Raw genomic sequence first — 16,679 nt, forward strand, 5'->3', positions numbered from 1 at the left:
GTTAGGACTATTATCAACTCCATGTTTTGTTTTTTTGGTTTTGGTTTTGGTTTTTGAACCCACCCCGGCAGTGAAAGCAGACTGCCAACCACTGGACCGCCAGGGAATTCCCTCATTTTTGTTTCTAAGTCATTTTTCTGAAATCCCATTTTGCTTGTTTCTACAAATGTTGAAGAAATTTTCATACCTTAATTTTAAGAAAATTAAAGCCAACAGAAACTACTAGTCCAAAAATAAAACAATTTGGTCAAATATTTTTCATGGACCTTCTTTATCTCATTTAGTATAAGCTTTTAATCCAATATAACACATACTGTAAAACGTGTAATCTACCATATGAACAGATTAAAAAGTAAGTAAAACCACTCTGGAAATATGTAACCTTAATGCAAAATTCATTCATTTTAATTTTTTAAAAAAGTCTAAAATATACCATCATCTTGTCTTTTTTTCTCCTCTCTGCGCTCCTTTGCTAATCTTTGCTTCACATCATTTTTTAGCACAGATCCATCTATTACTAAAAAAAAAAAGAAAGAATACAGTTAGACATAGGATATCAAACTTTAAGGATATAACACTTTGACATCTATCAAAGCATTCTAGAAATTATACCTGGTTTAAACGCTGATTTTATATTTGAGGGCTGTGATGGAAGAGCGCTAAAGCTACCCTGACTCCGTCTTTCTTCAGCAATGGCGTTAGCAGCAGCAACTAAAATACAGGGAGATAAAGGAAAGGGATTCGATATTAAGAATACAAACAGTGGGACTTCCCTGGTGGCACAGTGGTTAGGAGTCTGCCTGCCAATGCAGGGGACGCGGGTTCGAGCCCTGGTCCGGGAGGATCCCACATGCCCCAGAGCAAGTGGGCCCGTGCGCCACAGCTACTGAGCCTGCGCTCTAGAGCCCGAGAACCACAACTACTGAGCCCGCGTGCCACAGCTACTGAAGCCCGCGCACCTGGAGCCCGTGCTCTGAGACAGGGGAGGCCACTGTGGTGAGAAGCCCACGCGCCACAACGACGCAGCTCGCCACAGCTGGAGAAGGCCCGCGTGCAGCAACGAAGACCCAACAGAACCATAAATAAATTAATTAAAAAAAAAAAAAGAATACGAACAGCTAATCCAGGGGTGGCAAAGCACAGCCAATTGTATCTTCGATGATAAAGGACAGAATCTCTTATACACGGCAAAATCATGACAGACTCTGGGTCAGCAAAGACATACTGAGTACCTATGATGTTCAACAATAATTCAACAAAGAATTAACAGTGTTTACCGTAGACATGCCAGCCTATCTGTGCCCACAGAGTTGTCAGTAGAAGTAGCAGCGTGAGCTGGTGGGTGAGTAAGAGCTAATGATTAATAGCTTTGAAAAATGCCTCAGACAGACATTACAGCAAGTACTAGAAAAACTGAGCTGGCAAGGATTTGGAAAAATGTTTCGCCATAAATTGGGGGAATTTAGAAAAGATTTGGAGTTTATGGATCTGAATTTGGATGCAAAAGTGTCAACGGTGAGAGCCTCAGAGATTGAGCCCAAGATAAGGAGTACATTTATAAACTACCCAGATCAGGGGCTCCCAACCCTGGCTCCACACGAGTCACCCAAATTGCTTTTTAAAAAAATTAGCAAAGCCTTCCCCTCCCCGCCTCCATTCTCTGAGAATGGGGCCCAGGCCTTTGCAGTTGCTAAAAGCCCTATTCTGATGCACAGTGAAGGCGCAGAAAACACTCAAGGAATTGCCAATGTGATGGTATTTTTCTAGGTAGGAAAATGTCAAGCAAATAAATATAGATTATATAATATAAATTTACACATCTTGTGTGAACAGGTAGAAAATGGCAAATAAACTTCAATAAGGGTGAAATATAAGAGTATGGGAGCACAATTTGAGGGAAAGTAAGAAAAACTAAAATTCTAAGATGATACAAAAACAAGTTCTTGGGGAATTCCCTGAACTCTAACTCCATATATGGCTGGATCTAAAATGCCCCATGGTACCAGGCATTTTCAGGAAGGAGCTGGAGAATAACACTGAGAACTCTCTTCTACTCTCGTATAAAAGCACAGGAAATATGCCCCTGTGATACTGCATACAATTCTGGGTTCTACATATCAAGAAAAATATAAAACAGTTGTAGATGGGCAACTATAAAATAAGTGAATAGAGGGACTGTGGTTGTACCCAGAATGAATGGACTTTGAGATGTTACTTGCCACTGAGGAAAAATATCTGGGAGCCATTTTATAGAGTAACCTTGAAAGCGACGTCACAACTGTTGCCATAGAGATCACCATTTCAAAAGGGGAAAAGGATTTTTTTTTCAATCTCAGAGACCTAACAGCTCAGATAATCCATGATCTAGCTATTTGAAGATTAGATTCTTGTCAGCTTCTTCAGTTATTTAACTAGCATCAATTTTGTGGACCACGATTATCCTCTGAATTTGAGTACTAGCGTATTAAGAAAATTCTTAACTATACTCTACAAGTTAATTAAACCATCCTACACACCCTCCCTTCCACTCACAACATTTCTATGTGAGCATAGAGAAAACCACTGTTGCTTCTGCACATTCAGTTTTCCTGCTTAAAAATCCTAAGGAAAGTCCATATTTTGGCATAATTTAATTGGCCATAAGGACAATTTTTCTCAAAATGTACAATTTTACCAGATTTAAGATCTTGTTAATCAGAAGTAACCTAAGAAATAGCTGTGGTGGCAATAATGAACCAAATCATATAAAGGTTATATCAAATCTGATTTTTATTTATTTTTTTAAAATTTTGGCTGTGCCGCACCACTTGCAGGATCTCAGTTCCCTGACCAGGGATTGAACCCGGGCCACAGCAGTGAAAGCACTGAGTCCTAACCAGTAGACCGCCAGGGAAGTCCCCTCAAATCTTAGTTTTAGATCTTTACGTCCAAATTCCTACTGGCAAGAAATACATTCACCAAAAGAACAGGCTCTAAAAATATCCAAACAATGGGAGAAAGCCTTTATGTCTGGACTTAACAAAATGAACATTTTATTCAACTCCATTCAATGAGAGAATTTACTTAATTCACTTTAAAGTAACAGGTGCAATAGAGTACTTCTATAGTTCTTATACTAACTCTAAATCCAAAATTAAAGTTAAAAGTTACCTTTTGCCTGGAGATTACATAAGAAAACATGTAGAGTTTATTACTAAAACTGAATTATGAATCTTAATCTGTATTTCCAAAAAATTGCCGTAACAAATAATGTACACCACCATTTATGAAGTTGTTTTCATTGGTTATTACCTCATTTAATTCTCATAACAATCCTATAAAGTGGATATTATTATTTTCCTCATTTTTTTTTTTTTTTTTTACAGATGAGAAAACTGAGGCTAAACATAACTTTCCCAGATCACACAGGTAGCAACTGGTAAGGCCAGAACTTAATTGTAGATTAAGAAGCAACTTAACTTTGAAACATTACATAATTATCAAGCACCAGACTGTACAAAACCCACATCAACCTTTATATGACTTAGTTTAATATTCCCACCTCAGCTACTTTTAAGGTTACTTCTTTTTAAAATACCACAATGAAGGAATTAAGATCTAAATGTATAAAATGTATTCAACAATAAGTAAATGAAATATATGGGCTTTGGTTTAAAATATACTTTGGAAATACAGCAATGGAAATATTTTAAAATAAAGCATTTACTTTTTTTTTTTTCTCTAAAGTAAGCACTGTTATGCTGTGGCTAAGAAAAGCCTACGTTTAGAGAAAATGTGTAAAAGACATTACAAAAAGAAAATCATTCTCCATTTTTTTTTTTTTGGCCGCACCTCGCGGGTTGTGTGATCTTAGTTCCCTGACCAGGGATTGAACCCGGGCCCTCGGCAGTAAGAGTGCAGAGTCCTAACCCCTGGACCACCATGGAATTCCCCCATTCTCCTTCTATGATGGGAAAACAACAAACTCAATCATCCTAGCCATCTAGCCCAATAAAAACCTCAGAATGAAACGAACCAAAAATAGATGCCGCTAGGATGCCAAAATTAAAGAATGCTTTACACTTGATAGATTTCTAAAAGATGTCATTGAAATTTTGAGGCCCCTTCTGGACATAAAGCATTTTAGGTCACTACTGACTTCAACATAGTGGAATATTTCTGCTTCTCTCCAGAAACCCCACTCCCCCAACACACACACACACACACACACACACACACACAATCTGTGTCACAAGAGCTCTGCTCTACTAGGGCAAGCTAAATGCAAGAAAGGAAGGAAGAACACTTTTCCATGACAATTAGTTCAAGAATCTTCCTAAAGCTGCACCCAAGCACAATCACCCCAAAATGCTTAATCCCATGAGAAGCCAATGATAAATACTCATCCCAGTACTTATTAGCAATTCTGTATTGTCTGCCTCAGCTGCTGCTCTTGACATCACTCTCAGTCAGAGTTGGACCTAAACTCTGTAGCCCCACCTCTCCATGACCTTTCTTTTGTACTAATTAGAAACATTAGATCACACAAACTAGTAAACTAGTATTTCTCATTAGGTAGCAAAGGGCGTAGATTGCAAAAAAAAAAAAATATATATATATATATATATATGATTGAAAGGTTTTTAAAAATTATTGTAAGAAGGGCTACGGCTGACTGCTACAGATTAGTGGATACAGGGCTACTCACCATTATTTGGATAACAGAATAAAAAGAAGCAACTGCTACAAAGTCTTATCTTGCTCTCCTGCTGGATGTAGGCTGGGGGGTGTGTAGCAGCAGACTCTCTTCCAGCAGCCCAGTCCCTGACCCTTCGCACAGTTGCCGGCCCAGTCCTGGATCCACCCTCATTCAAAGCTGAGCAGTGGGGAGTGCAGATCCATTCCACCCATACCAAGGGTCTCTCTTCATGGCCTTATTACAGGTTGCACGTCATTAGGCCAGGGAGAGGGTGATAAAATATTTAGAAAAAAATAGAAAACCAAAGACACTTGCAATCAGGGAACCACAAAAATAAGGCAGATTCAGGGAGCTTTGCCTAAAACAGCAACAAAGTCTACTCACTATTAATTTGGATAACAGAAAAGAAGCAACTGCCACACAGTGGCAGAATATTTCACTGACTCTTTGTCCCCTTCAGGAAAATGCTGAGACCATGAAGTAAGTTACTTTCTGGTCAAGGTGGTCCTCTGTAAAAGTTTAACACGTGATGTTTTCAATTCCTAATACAAAATGGGCAGCAAGGAGGTCAACTAGGTTCTCGGTTAAGCCTTTTTTTGCTTAAGTTTTTAGTTTGAAATACTGTGAATTCAAGCAACTGTCCCATATAAAATTTAAAAATACTTTTCAACATTCGGTATGCAAATACTTTGGGGGGTTATCCAGAAGGCCTGTTAGTTTAAATCAGTGAAATAATTCAATGTCAGAGGACCTTAGGTGTCAATAAGCAATAAAACAATGAATTTATTGCAAACTCTCCCTGTAGGTGAACCATAATAAGCTAGAGACAGAAGAGTTTTTCACGCTATGCAATAATGAAAGTGCTTTTGCTTCTGACATTATTCTCTGGGGAGTTGATTCAAAGCGTTCTGAAGTAACATAAACCCTCCCAATCGCAGCCGGTCTAATTTTTCAACTGCAAATGAAAACAATCCCTAAGGATTTCAGTAAAATCAGCAAGGCTGTTTTATTCAAGCTCATATAGGAGGAAACTAGCCCGAGAACTAAAAGCAACCTCCCACAAGCAAGAAATACTATCTCGCTCAAGTAGTGAAGCAGTCTCCTGGGCTAAGCAATGCCAAATCCTGTCAAATTTTATAAAATTAACGATTGGGGGGGGACTTTTTGGCGATGGGACCAGTTTAGAAGAAAGCACTCTGAAGCGCTGAGTCCCGTTCAGTTCAGCCTAAGGTCTGCAAGATGTCCCACGGAAGGTGACATCCTGGCGAAGTCATGTGCTGAGGCAAACCAGGAGGAGCAGGGGACCAAGTTTCATCCCAAATTTCAAAGCCAGACCCCCAAGGCCCCCTCCTCACCGGACCTTAACCAGACCTTGACCAGGAGGATGCGGGAGAGACCGGGGTTGCGACCGTGGGAGAGAATGAAAGCGCGAGCGCCCCGAGCCGCGAGGCCGTCCCGGCGCCCGCACCTCCCGGGCAGCGGCGCGTCCGTTCCGGCGGCTGCGAGGGCGTCCGCCTCTCCCCAACGGCAGGCGGGGCTCGGGACCTTCCGCGGGCTACGGGGTGCCAGGCCCCCGCCCTCCCGCCCCAGCAGAGCCCGTTAGCTCTCTCGCGCCCCGCCCGCCCGCGGGGGTACGGCCGTTGGCGGTGGCAGCTGGGCCGCCGGACTTGGGCCGTTGGTGGCGCGGGCCGGCCGTCTCCCCTCCCGCCCGCGTCCCCTCTCGGCGCCCCGTCCCGTCCCAGGGCGCTCCGGCGGGGGTGAGGGGAGCACCCGACAACGCGCGAGGCGACTCCGGATTGAAGTTTTCCGGCGCGGGCCGCGCCGCTCCGACAGTCCCCGGGGCCGCGGGAACCCCGCCTCCCGCGCGGGCCCGAGCACCCCCCGGGAGCCGCCGGCCCGCTCACCCATCCGTTCCCGGAGACCCCTCAGGGATGTGCCACCACCGGCGCGCTCCGCCATCTTCAGAGAAGCCGAGAGGGCAGTCGCCGCAGGCGCTGGGACCCCAGTGCGCAGGCTCTGGCGCGGCCGCCGCGGGGGCCGGGTCCGTGGCGCCGGGGGGCGGGAAGGGGCGGTGCCCAAAGGGCCGCCGCGCACGCCTCGGACAAGCGATTAACGCGGCGCCGCTTGTTGCGCACCACTTAGTGAGCCGCTGGGCGGCGACCACCTGGTGTAAATAAACCGTCTCCAATGTCCCGCGTTCTCCCCGCACCTTCCATCCTGGATGCCAGCCAATCATCAGCCGGCGTGGCCCTCCAACATTCCTTTTTTCTCTTCATCCCTGTTACCTAGAAACGCAGTAACGTTCTTTCCTTTATTCGTTCACTTAGGGAGCACTTCCTGAGTGCCTCCTGGGTGCGCTTACATCAAGAGTTTGCTAGTCTTTGAAACACGACAGAGAGGCCCAAGTTGGGTGAAGAGGCCTAGAGAGGGGTTGGGAGAGAGATGGGTTCCGGTGAGGTGCTAGGGGTCCTGATCATGAGTAAAGACTTTAAGTTGTTGAGAATAAATCGTGACACTGTTAGGTCTCAAAGCTGTGTGCATTATCTTAGGGTGTTTGTGGGTCTTTAAAGTGAAGGAGAGGACTTATTGGTGTTGTTAATCTCGCCAGATAGATAGATATATAATATTCGTAAAGGATTAGTATCCAGAATGCATAAAGATTTTAAAATTACTTGAGAAATAGGCAACCCCCCAAAAGTGAGCAAAAGGCATAAAGATGCCTTTCACAGGAAAGAAAACACAAATGGTCAATAAGCATAAGAAAAGATGCTCAAACTCTCAAGCACTCAAGAGAATACAAAAGGAAACCACGGATATCATGTTACACCTACAGATTTGGCAAAAATTAAAGAGTGGAAAATAAGTGTTGGTTAGGATGTAGTTGAATATTAGTGGAGAAAAATAATACTGTAAATCAACTATACTTCAATTAAAAAAACACTAGTGGGGGGAAAAAGTTATATCATGGCCAGCTCCCAGATCTATTTAGAGAATGTATACTTTGAGTTATATCACCTGAAGCCCTGCTGCTACATATATACAGATACTAATGCTTTGCATGATACACATGATGGTGGCTATGATTATTATGACACACATGATTAAGGCACCAGCAAAACACATATACCTACACACAAATTCAGCTTTGATGAATTTATCTGGAACTTCACAAGCAGAAAATCTAGAAAAATGCAACATCACCTTTGTAGTTTCTTGCAAAACTGCTAAAAATGTTGACCCCCACTGTTAGATGTTGAACCCATCTAATAATAAGGAAACATTCGCCCAAATCCAAACTGTGGCATATTCTGCAAAATAACTGACCTGGATGCTTCAAAATGAAAGATTAAAAACAAACATCAGGGAAGTGTTTCAGATCAGAGGAGGCAACAGAGACCAAGTGTAATAATGCATGATCCTTGATTAGAACCTAGATTAAAAATTTTTTTAACAGGGCATTTATTATTGGAACAATTGGGAACATTCAAATATGAACTGTATATTATATACTATTGTATTAAAGTCAACTTTCTTGGGTGTGAGAATGGTATGTATCGTGGTCATGTAGGAAAATGTCCTTTTTCTTAAGAAGTAACTGCTGGATAAGGCATCATAATGTCTGAAACTTACTGTCAAGTAGTTCATAGGAGCAAACAGAGCAAATATCACGAAATATTAAAAACTCGTGAATCTAGATGGTTACATAGAGGCTTGTTTTACTCTTCTTTCAACCCTTAACATGGGTTTGAAATTTTTCAAAATAAGTTGGAGAATTTATTTTAAATCTAGAAAGATTGTCTTCAGCTTACTTCTAAACATCACCACTTTGAAAAATAAAACTTGATTTGGCATTACATATACAGGGAGGCACCCTCCATAATCTTTGCAGCGTTTAGAACTTCTAAAGGCGGCATAGGCTGGGAGCTGGGTGACTACTGTATATAAAATAGATAATCAACAAGAACCTACTGTAAAGCACAGGGAACTCTACTCTACTCTACTCAGTACTCTGTAATAACCTACATGGGAAAAGAATCTCAAAAAGAGTAGATATGGGCATATGTATAACTGATTCACTTTACTGTACACCTAAAAGTAACACAGCATTGTAAACCAACTATACTCCAATAAAAATTTTTCAAGAAATAAAATAAAATAAAAAATGGGTGCCAAGGGCTCAGAGGGATGGGAAATCACTCACGGTTGGGGTGATAGGAGAACGCTTTGTGGAAGAATTGGCACTTATTTTGGACCTGAGGACCAAAAGAGAGGTCCTCAGGTAGCTTAGTGAGGCAATGCGCCCATCTGTGGCTAGATTGCACTCTTTCTCAAAATCAGATGGAGATCTAGGTTTTAATGTAAAGTCTCTTTTTAAACAATGATGACAAAGTTAAAAGTTTTGCAAAACAGGGTGCAGGGCAAATAAAATTATCAGATAGCTAATCAATGTTCGACTTTCCCAATTATCTCATTTTTTATGTTCAAATGAAAAGCCAAACAAGGTCCACACGTGGCATTAATTGATATGCCTTTTAGGTCTCTTTTAATCTATCGATAAACCCTTCTTTTCCTCTAACATCTTTGACAGATCACTGTGAAATTTACAACTCATTCATTCAGTCAGTATTGGGGAGAAAGAGACAGGAAAGATCCCCTCAGATGTTTCCTTGGGGCTAGAGCAGCTCCCTAAGGAGCCCCCCACGGGACTGTCTGTACATTTCTCAGAAAAATATTGGAACTGAAGACTGCCAGCTTGGGGAGAGTTAGTCTATTCTGGAGCCAACTCAGTCAGAGCTGGGAAAGAACCCAGGAGGCTTGACTCCTCTCTGCCCGTGTTTGGAAAGCCTATGTTCCCCAGTGAGCAAAAAAGAACTGGAATCCTACTCACTATTTTTTTCCTACTTGGCTATTTTTTCCCTTAAACCTGATACCAGCAGGAAAAATATTCAGAAACCCCGCAGTCATAATAGGTCTGGGAAGTGTCACTAAAACATTGAATTCACATGTAATAAACACCCAGTGGACTTATCAAGTCTAACAAATTTGCATTTAAACTGCCACCATCACAGCTCTGTAGTAAGAGTTTTAAGCCTCACAGCCTTGAGATGGCTGTTCCTCTCCATCCTTAGCTACCTGTCGGATTCATCCATCACACACACAGCGGAGTCAGGGCTCTGGTTTTTCGTTCTCCTCTCATTTCTGACTCTTGCCTCGCATCTGTTGCAGCTTGGCTGTGATGCAGGGGGAAGAGTGATGTTTCATTCTGGACTCATCTCTTGCCAATTCTACTCACATTTTCCTTTCTGTTCCCAAATCTGCACTTTCCTTCTCTCCTAAGTTACAGACTCACCTCGGGCTTTGGTCATTTCTTGTTTGGTTGATGGCAGCTTTCCCAGCTCCGGAGTTCCTGCTGCAGCACCTCGCCCCCGCTCCCCACAATGACCCTTCACCACCCCTCCCCCATTCCCCTTCCCCTTCCCTTTGCACTGAGGACCAGGGTAACCTTGCTCTCCTTCCAGGGATAGGGTGGGGGGCTGATTCTCCTGGCCTGAGCTCACCAGGGTGGGGGGCTGGGAGCTTCCAGGGAGAGGAAGAAGAGGCCACACTGTCAGTTGGATCAGACGAAGCTCAGAGGGGAAGAGCACGGTGGCAGCGATGGCGATCTGCTTGGAGCAGTAGGTGCGCCTTGGATACTCACAAGTAAACAGTAAGAGATGTGTCATTTGTCCAGTGCCTACGCACTGGCAGGCACAGTGCTTAAGGTTTTACATGGATTGTTTCATGTAATCCTCACCACTGCTTCATGAGATAGCTTCTGTTATCATCCTCATTTTACAGGTAAGGAAAGAGTTAACCTCCCCAGGGTTAGCACAGCTAGGAAGTGGCAGAGCCAGGATTCAAAGCCATGTGTATCTAGTACTCCTTCCACTGTGTCTCCCAATTTACCAGGTGATGAGCCCTAGTCCGCTCAACTCCTAACCCACGTCTTCACTTCTCCATGGATCCAGTCGCCACCCTTAGGCTACTCACCATGTGTCATGCGGGATCTTAGTTCCCAATGACCAGGGATCAAACCCGTGCCCCCTGCAGTGGAAGCTCGGAGTCTCCACCACTAGACCACCAGGGAAGTCCCGAGATGCACTTTTTATCAGTGGTAACGTCTTCGTACAACTACATCTCTTAACCCAAGTATCACTACAGCAGTCTCTTAAGTCTTTACTAGGATTGACTTAAACTATTCCATAAGAAACCATTGAAAAATGGGTGTTTGATATGTCTGGTAGTAAAGATAAATAAGACTCCTCTTAAGCAGCCTTCCTTCTAGAAAGGCTCACAGGGTCCATAAATGCCAGGTACACAGGACTGACTTCAAAATGCATGTGTAAAGGAAAATGTGCCACATCTAGTGCACTGTTTATCCTGCAACGAATATTTGTTGAATGAATGCAAGAGTATTGAAAGCCTCCACAGTACTGAAGGAGGAATTTTCGATGGCCACCGGGGTGTTGAAAAGGTCTAGACTTAAAATTATTAAAGGGCAAGAAAATGTCCTCATTTTTTTTCTTAACTTCAAATAAAGTAGAGCAAACATGGGCTGTGCCTTCTCATTCTAAATACGGGGCCTATAATATAAAGGAAGCTTCAGGGGATGCCAAAAAGCATAAAATATCAAGGAATGCCCTTTAAAGACACTTTGGAATTTCTAATAGAGCTAAAAATTGGTAAAATCTAGATGGGAGAAAATGAGAAGAAAAGAGGAGTCGGCTGCACAGACCTACGAGAGCATGGACTTGAGGATATGGGGAAGGGCAGGGGTAGGCTGGGACGAAGTGAGAGAGTGGCAGGGACATATCTACACTACCAAATGTAAAATAGCTAGTGGGAAGCAGCCGCATGGCACAGGGAGATCAGCTCGGTGCTCTGTGACCACCGAGAGGGGTGGGATAGGGAGGGTGGGAGGGAGGGAGACGCAAGAGGGAGGGGATATGGGAACAAATGTATGTGTATAGCTGATTCACTTTGTTATACGGCAGAAACTAACACACCACTGTAAAACAGTTATACCCCAATAAAGATGTTAAAAAAAATTTTTAAAAAAGAGGAGTCGGGATGGTTTGTTAAAACACAGATTGCTCGGCCTCATTCCCAGAGTTTCTGATTCTGTAAGTGTTATTAGTTGTATAACTAACATATACCACTAAGGAAATGTACCGAATGTCTACTGTGATGTCAAGTACAGCTGAGTGCTTAATATCATTACACTCTGATGATGATAAACATTTTGAAACTCTAATACAGATCTAGTGTCGTGTACATCCTGATACTTGACATTTGTTTACTAAGGGCAGACAGATACTTTGCCCTAGGTCTCACTGAAAGTCAAGATCTGGCCAAGGCCTTGTGGCTGAGCATCGCAATGGAGGCAGGGCCATCACAGACAGGGAGCTGCCTGCAAGGATGCCTGAGAGCATTTTGCACCGCAGCTTCCTGTGACAGAGCGTAGTACAACACACTGCATACACGGTTTTCCTTCTCTTCCCCACCTCCACCTGCACAGGACAGTCCACGCGCACACACACCTACATTTGAAAAGGAGTTAACGTAGCTATGGGGAAAGTAAAGACATCCAGATCACAGACAGGAAATGAAATGCAGAAGAAACTCCTCTCCTCACGACCCAAGAGGGGAATGTTTCCCAGGGTCAGAATGGTTAAACGACTGTGTCCTTAACTCTGGCTCTTCTTGAGGACCCTTTTGCAAAACTCAATTGTTCGTCACTGCACTGATACAGTTGCAGAGCCGAAAGCCTGCACTGTAAACCTCATTGTTTTTTCATGGCCAGCTCCCAGATCTATTTAGAGAATGTATACTTTGAGAGACAAAAGGACCCAAGAGGACAAAGGGGAACCGTGTGCACACTCTTCTTCGGGAAACGTGGATCTGTGGGGACGCAGGATTCCAGCAGGGCTCTCATCTCTGCGCAGCTGGGGCGAAAGACTCAGCGACAACACAGGACAAAACTTCTAAGGGCCCCACAGCCAGCCCCTCGAAAAGAAAACCCTCCGGAGTTTTCAGAGAAGACTCTTGGCGTGGATGGGTGGGGGGAGAAGAGGAAAAGAGCAGGTTAAGAGCAGGTTATCCCTGAGGCCAAGTGAATAGACCATCTTTCTCTGCTCTCAGGAAAGACACATACCCCTGACTTGGCTTTTCTCTAGTTTCCAGATATTAGTGTCTGTTGAGGACACATCACCGAATGTGAGAGCTGGGAAGGAACGTCAAGGCCACTAAGTTGTGTCCTCTCATTTTCCCCTGAGGCTCAGAGAGGCGTGTTGACTCCAGTTCCCACTGCTGGAACCCAGGTCTCCCTACACCCTATCTAATGCCCTTACCTCTGCCCACAAGTGAAAGGCTGTCCAAACAATTTTTTGGAAGAAGAAAAAAAAAAAAAGGGGAGAATTGCTGACCCAGTGCTGGGATCCACTATGTCATCCAGCTGGAATTTGACCTATATCCTCCCAATGAAACTGAAACGGACATGGGAGGGAAACAGATGGAGACCCCGCTAAGTTGAGAAAGACACGCTTAAAGGATGTTGAACAGCCATTCTTTTTGTGAAGGAACCAATGAGCTGGCCCCTACCTGCTACTGCACACAATTCTCAGTACTTCCTCTCAGGAACCCTGTTCTGCAACAGCAAAGACCAGGCAAACAAACGCCTGGGCTCCAGCTGGCCTCTTGATCTACTCTTCCCCCACCTCACGGAAGTGTGACTCAAGTTCAGGATGATCTGACTCCAGACTTCTCCGGAGCTTTCGAGAGGTCTGAGGAGCTAGAGCAAGAGAGGGCTGCTCAGAACAGTGCCTGGCGCTGGACGCCGGGGCTTTTAAGCGTGGCCGTATCCAGCTGCTATTTGAATCTAGGAGTGGAGGTGGGGATGGAGGAGATGAGCCAAGCACCAGCCGAGCCCGAGAGGCTTCATGGAAGGAACGGCTCTTAAAACCAGGCTTTATAAATGGTGGCTATTTATTGGCTAGTACATTCTTATACGTGTTACCCTCGGAACCCTGTGCAGTGCTCTGTAGAGGGTTTGTGTGCGATATGTTTTTGTTGTCGATGTTATTATGCCTGGAGATCATTAATTCAACTGAAACACACCCAGGAGGAACTGTTCAGAGCTAGCCAGTTCTTTTCTCTCTCTCTTTGGAAGGAGGAGCGTGTATGCCGAATTCTGGTTCCTTCTGGATGCGCCTGCACTGGGAAACTGGCCATGAGGCTGACTTCAGAAAGAAGGTGTGAGGAATAAAACACTGATTTCAATTTTAGTTCTGTAGAAATATTTGAGCAGTCTGCTCGGTGGTGTTTTCGTGATTAAAAATGACCCCGTGCATGCACTCGACAGGAACATGGGCCACAGGCGGCCTGACATATGCTTTTTCCCATCTCCATATGTTTCATTTATATCTTAATCCCCAGCCTGCTGGGAAAGAGCCGGGTAGGATGACACTTTGGGGACCGCTGTCAGTTGGCTTCATGCTATTTTCTTAGCCTATGGTTTTCACACATCCTTCACTATGAGCTGGAATCTGGCGCCGGGCCTGTGGAATTGCCATAGGGCTGACTGCAGGGGAAAGAAAATTGGAAATGTGAAATGACTCTGTTCACATGTGAGTCGGGGATGTGTTTGCTCTGTTTATGGAAGGAGGAAATGACATTTGAAGAAAATTGGTTCAGGGAGAAATGCTGTCATTATATAAGCATTCGAAATTTCGTGACTGACTGGCATCCTTATGAAGTTCCCAAACGTGCCCTTTGCCCGTTGCCATGTGGTGCAAAGAGCATGGACTTTGGAGCGCAGTACATCTGGGCTCGCTTCCCAGTCCTGCCACTTAAAGACTCTTCGACCCTGAGCCTCAGTTTCCTCATCTGTAAAATGAGGATAATAACAGTTGCTTAAACTGTTTTACTGATCTTGAAATCAGTTGATATAAAGCTCAATATACAGTATGAGCTCAATATAAAATAGTAGTAGGGGCTTCCCTGGTGGCGCAGTGGATAAGAATCCGCCTGCCAATGCAGGGGACACGGGTTCGTAGCCCTGGTCCAGGAAGATCTCACATGCCGCGGAGCAACGAAGCCCGTGCACCACAACTACTGAGCCTGCGCTCTAGAGCCCGTGAGCCACAACCACTGAAGCCTGCGCGCCCAGAGCCCGTGCTCCGCAACGAGAGAAGCCCCCGCTCACGGCAACTAGAGGTAGCCCGCGCCCAGCGACAAAGACCCAAGGCAGCCAAAAATAAATAAATAAATAATAAAATAAAATAGTAGTAATAGCTATAGCTAATTTTTCAGAGGCAGGTACTGTGTGCTGGGCACTGAGTTATGCACTTGTTTTTTTCACGTTGTCCCACTTATTTTGACAATAATGCTATGAGGTCAGTAGAATTATCCCCTAAAATGCTAATACTATTAATCATGACGATATACCACACAGCTCAGATTGGGATAATCGCATGCTTTCTAATCTTGCTTTTTCTCCCTCATCTGCCCGCACACCTCCCCACCCCCATCCGCACTGGTTTTCATTTGTGGACAGAGGGCTGGAGATGTCTCACCAGGTGATAGGGGAATGGAGCCGGGAGGCCAGGGGAACAAGCATTTTGCAACCCAAATGCTGGAAGAGGGCTTTGCAGTCAGAGACAAGAGATCAAATTTTCATGCAAAGAATACTAATTGTGTGGAACTAACAAAGAGGCTTGCTTGGGGGGAAGCAAACACGAGAGTCATTCACATACTTGAAATCTTTTTTTAAATCAGAATACTGGAGCTTCACAGAGGCCAGTCCCTTTGTGTTCCTGCTCCCCGCCCCCCTTCCTTCTTAGCTTCCCTCAGCGGTTGGGGGGCGGGGGAGAAGGCCTGTTTCGGAGCGGGACCAGGTAGGGCCTATTCCCTTCAGGTGGCGGCAAAGCCTGAGGTGCAGAGACCCAGCCGCTCCCTCCCCCGGGCAAGTCTCCCCGTGGGGAAGGCACAAGGCGGGAGCACATAGATGGCAGCCACTAGGATGCTTTCTGTCCCCTCATTTCTTACAAACGGAAACGGCCTTGTTGGAAGTTAGCTCTTGCGATCTCTCTTGAGGGTAAGGCAAAAGCTGAAGCAGCATCACATGAGAATCTGCCTCAGGAGCTCATAGTCAGCCTCAGTGGCTTATGGCACAGAGGGAAGCATAGGGACCTTGAAGGTCTAGAAGGGGTTAACCCAGGTCACGTGGCTGAGCACACCGCCCCGCCCACCTCCGAAGGGCGGCAGGCACTCGGAAGTGAAGCCTCCTGCGTGAGAAGCTTATTTAAATGCTAACTGAAAACAGCAGATTCTATTTTCCCTTTGGCCTCCGGGAAGCCACAGCACAGAATTTTGACATTTTTCACTAACACTGTCTGTGCATGGTCCCAAATTCTTTCTGAGTACGTCTCCCCCTCCCGGCCACTTCTGCCACATTTCTGGGTGTGGTAGAAAAGAAGCGCTTTCAGTCTGGTCCCCAGAATTCCTGGAAATATGAAAGAGAGTATTATAACATTTTGTATTGTGTCTTGTTTTAAAATCGAAAAGTCCTGTTTTCCTCCAGTGGCGTTTTACATCACACTTCAAGACAACCTGTTGTGAAGGGACACTTTTGGGGTAAGGCCAGGGACAGAAAAACTCAAATTAGGACTTTTTAGATAGCTCAAAGACAATTTTGAGAGCTTAGAGGTTTACAATTTAGTCAGCTTCCCTCTTCATTTTACAAAGGAAGCAACTTAGAGAGAGTGACTTGTCCAAGGTCACACAGTGAGTAAGTGACAGACCCATATAGTTTATTTTTGTTTTTTCTTTTTTTTTTTTTTTTTTTTTTTCCGGTACGCGGGCCTCTCACTGCTGTGGCCTCTCCCGTTGCGGAGCACGGGCTCCGGACGCGCAGGCCCAGCGGCCACGGCTCACGGGCCCAGCCGCTCCGCGGCACGTGGGA

At 44.7% G+C, this 16,679-nt stretch overlaps 1 protein-coding gene and 1 non-coding gene across 2 annotated transcripts in view; both read right to left on the reverse strand.

Annotated features, from left to right (window-relative positions):
• The window catches only part of MAP7D3 (MAP7 domain containing 3), a 36,047-nt gene extending 29,356 nt beyond the window's left edge, over positions 1–6,691 (reverse strand). Inside the window, 3 exon segments of the mRNA XM_024128154.3 lie at positions 434–517; positions 613–711; positions 6,583–6,691. Coding sequence (XP_023983922.1) covers positions 434–517; positions 613–711; positions 6,583–6,637 — 238 coding nt within the window. The 5' untranslated portion in view covers positions 6,638–6,691.
• TRNAK-CUU (transfer RNA lysine (anticodon CUU)) lies at positions 3,854–3,926 on the reverse strand. Its single transcript has one exon. It is a non-coding gene; the product is annotated as a tRNA-Lys (tRNA).
• Positions 6,692–16,679: the final 9,988 nt, after the last annotated feature.

Source organism: Physeter macrocephalus, chromosome 21, assembly GCF_002837175.3.
Source record: "Physeter macrocephalus isolate SW-GA chromosome 21, ASM283717v5, whole genome shotgun sequence".
Classification (NCBI taxonomy): domain Eukaryota; kingdom Metazoa; phylum Chordata; class Mammalia; order Artiodactyla; family Physeteridae; genus Physeter; species Physeter macrocephalus.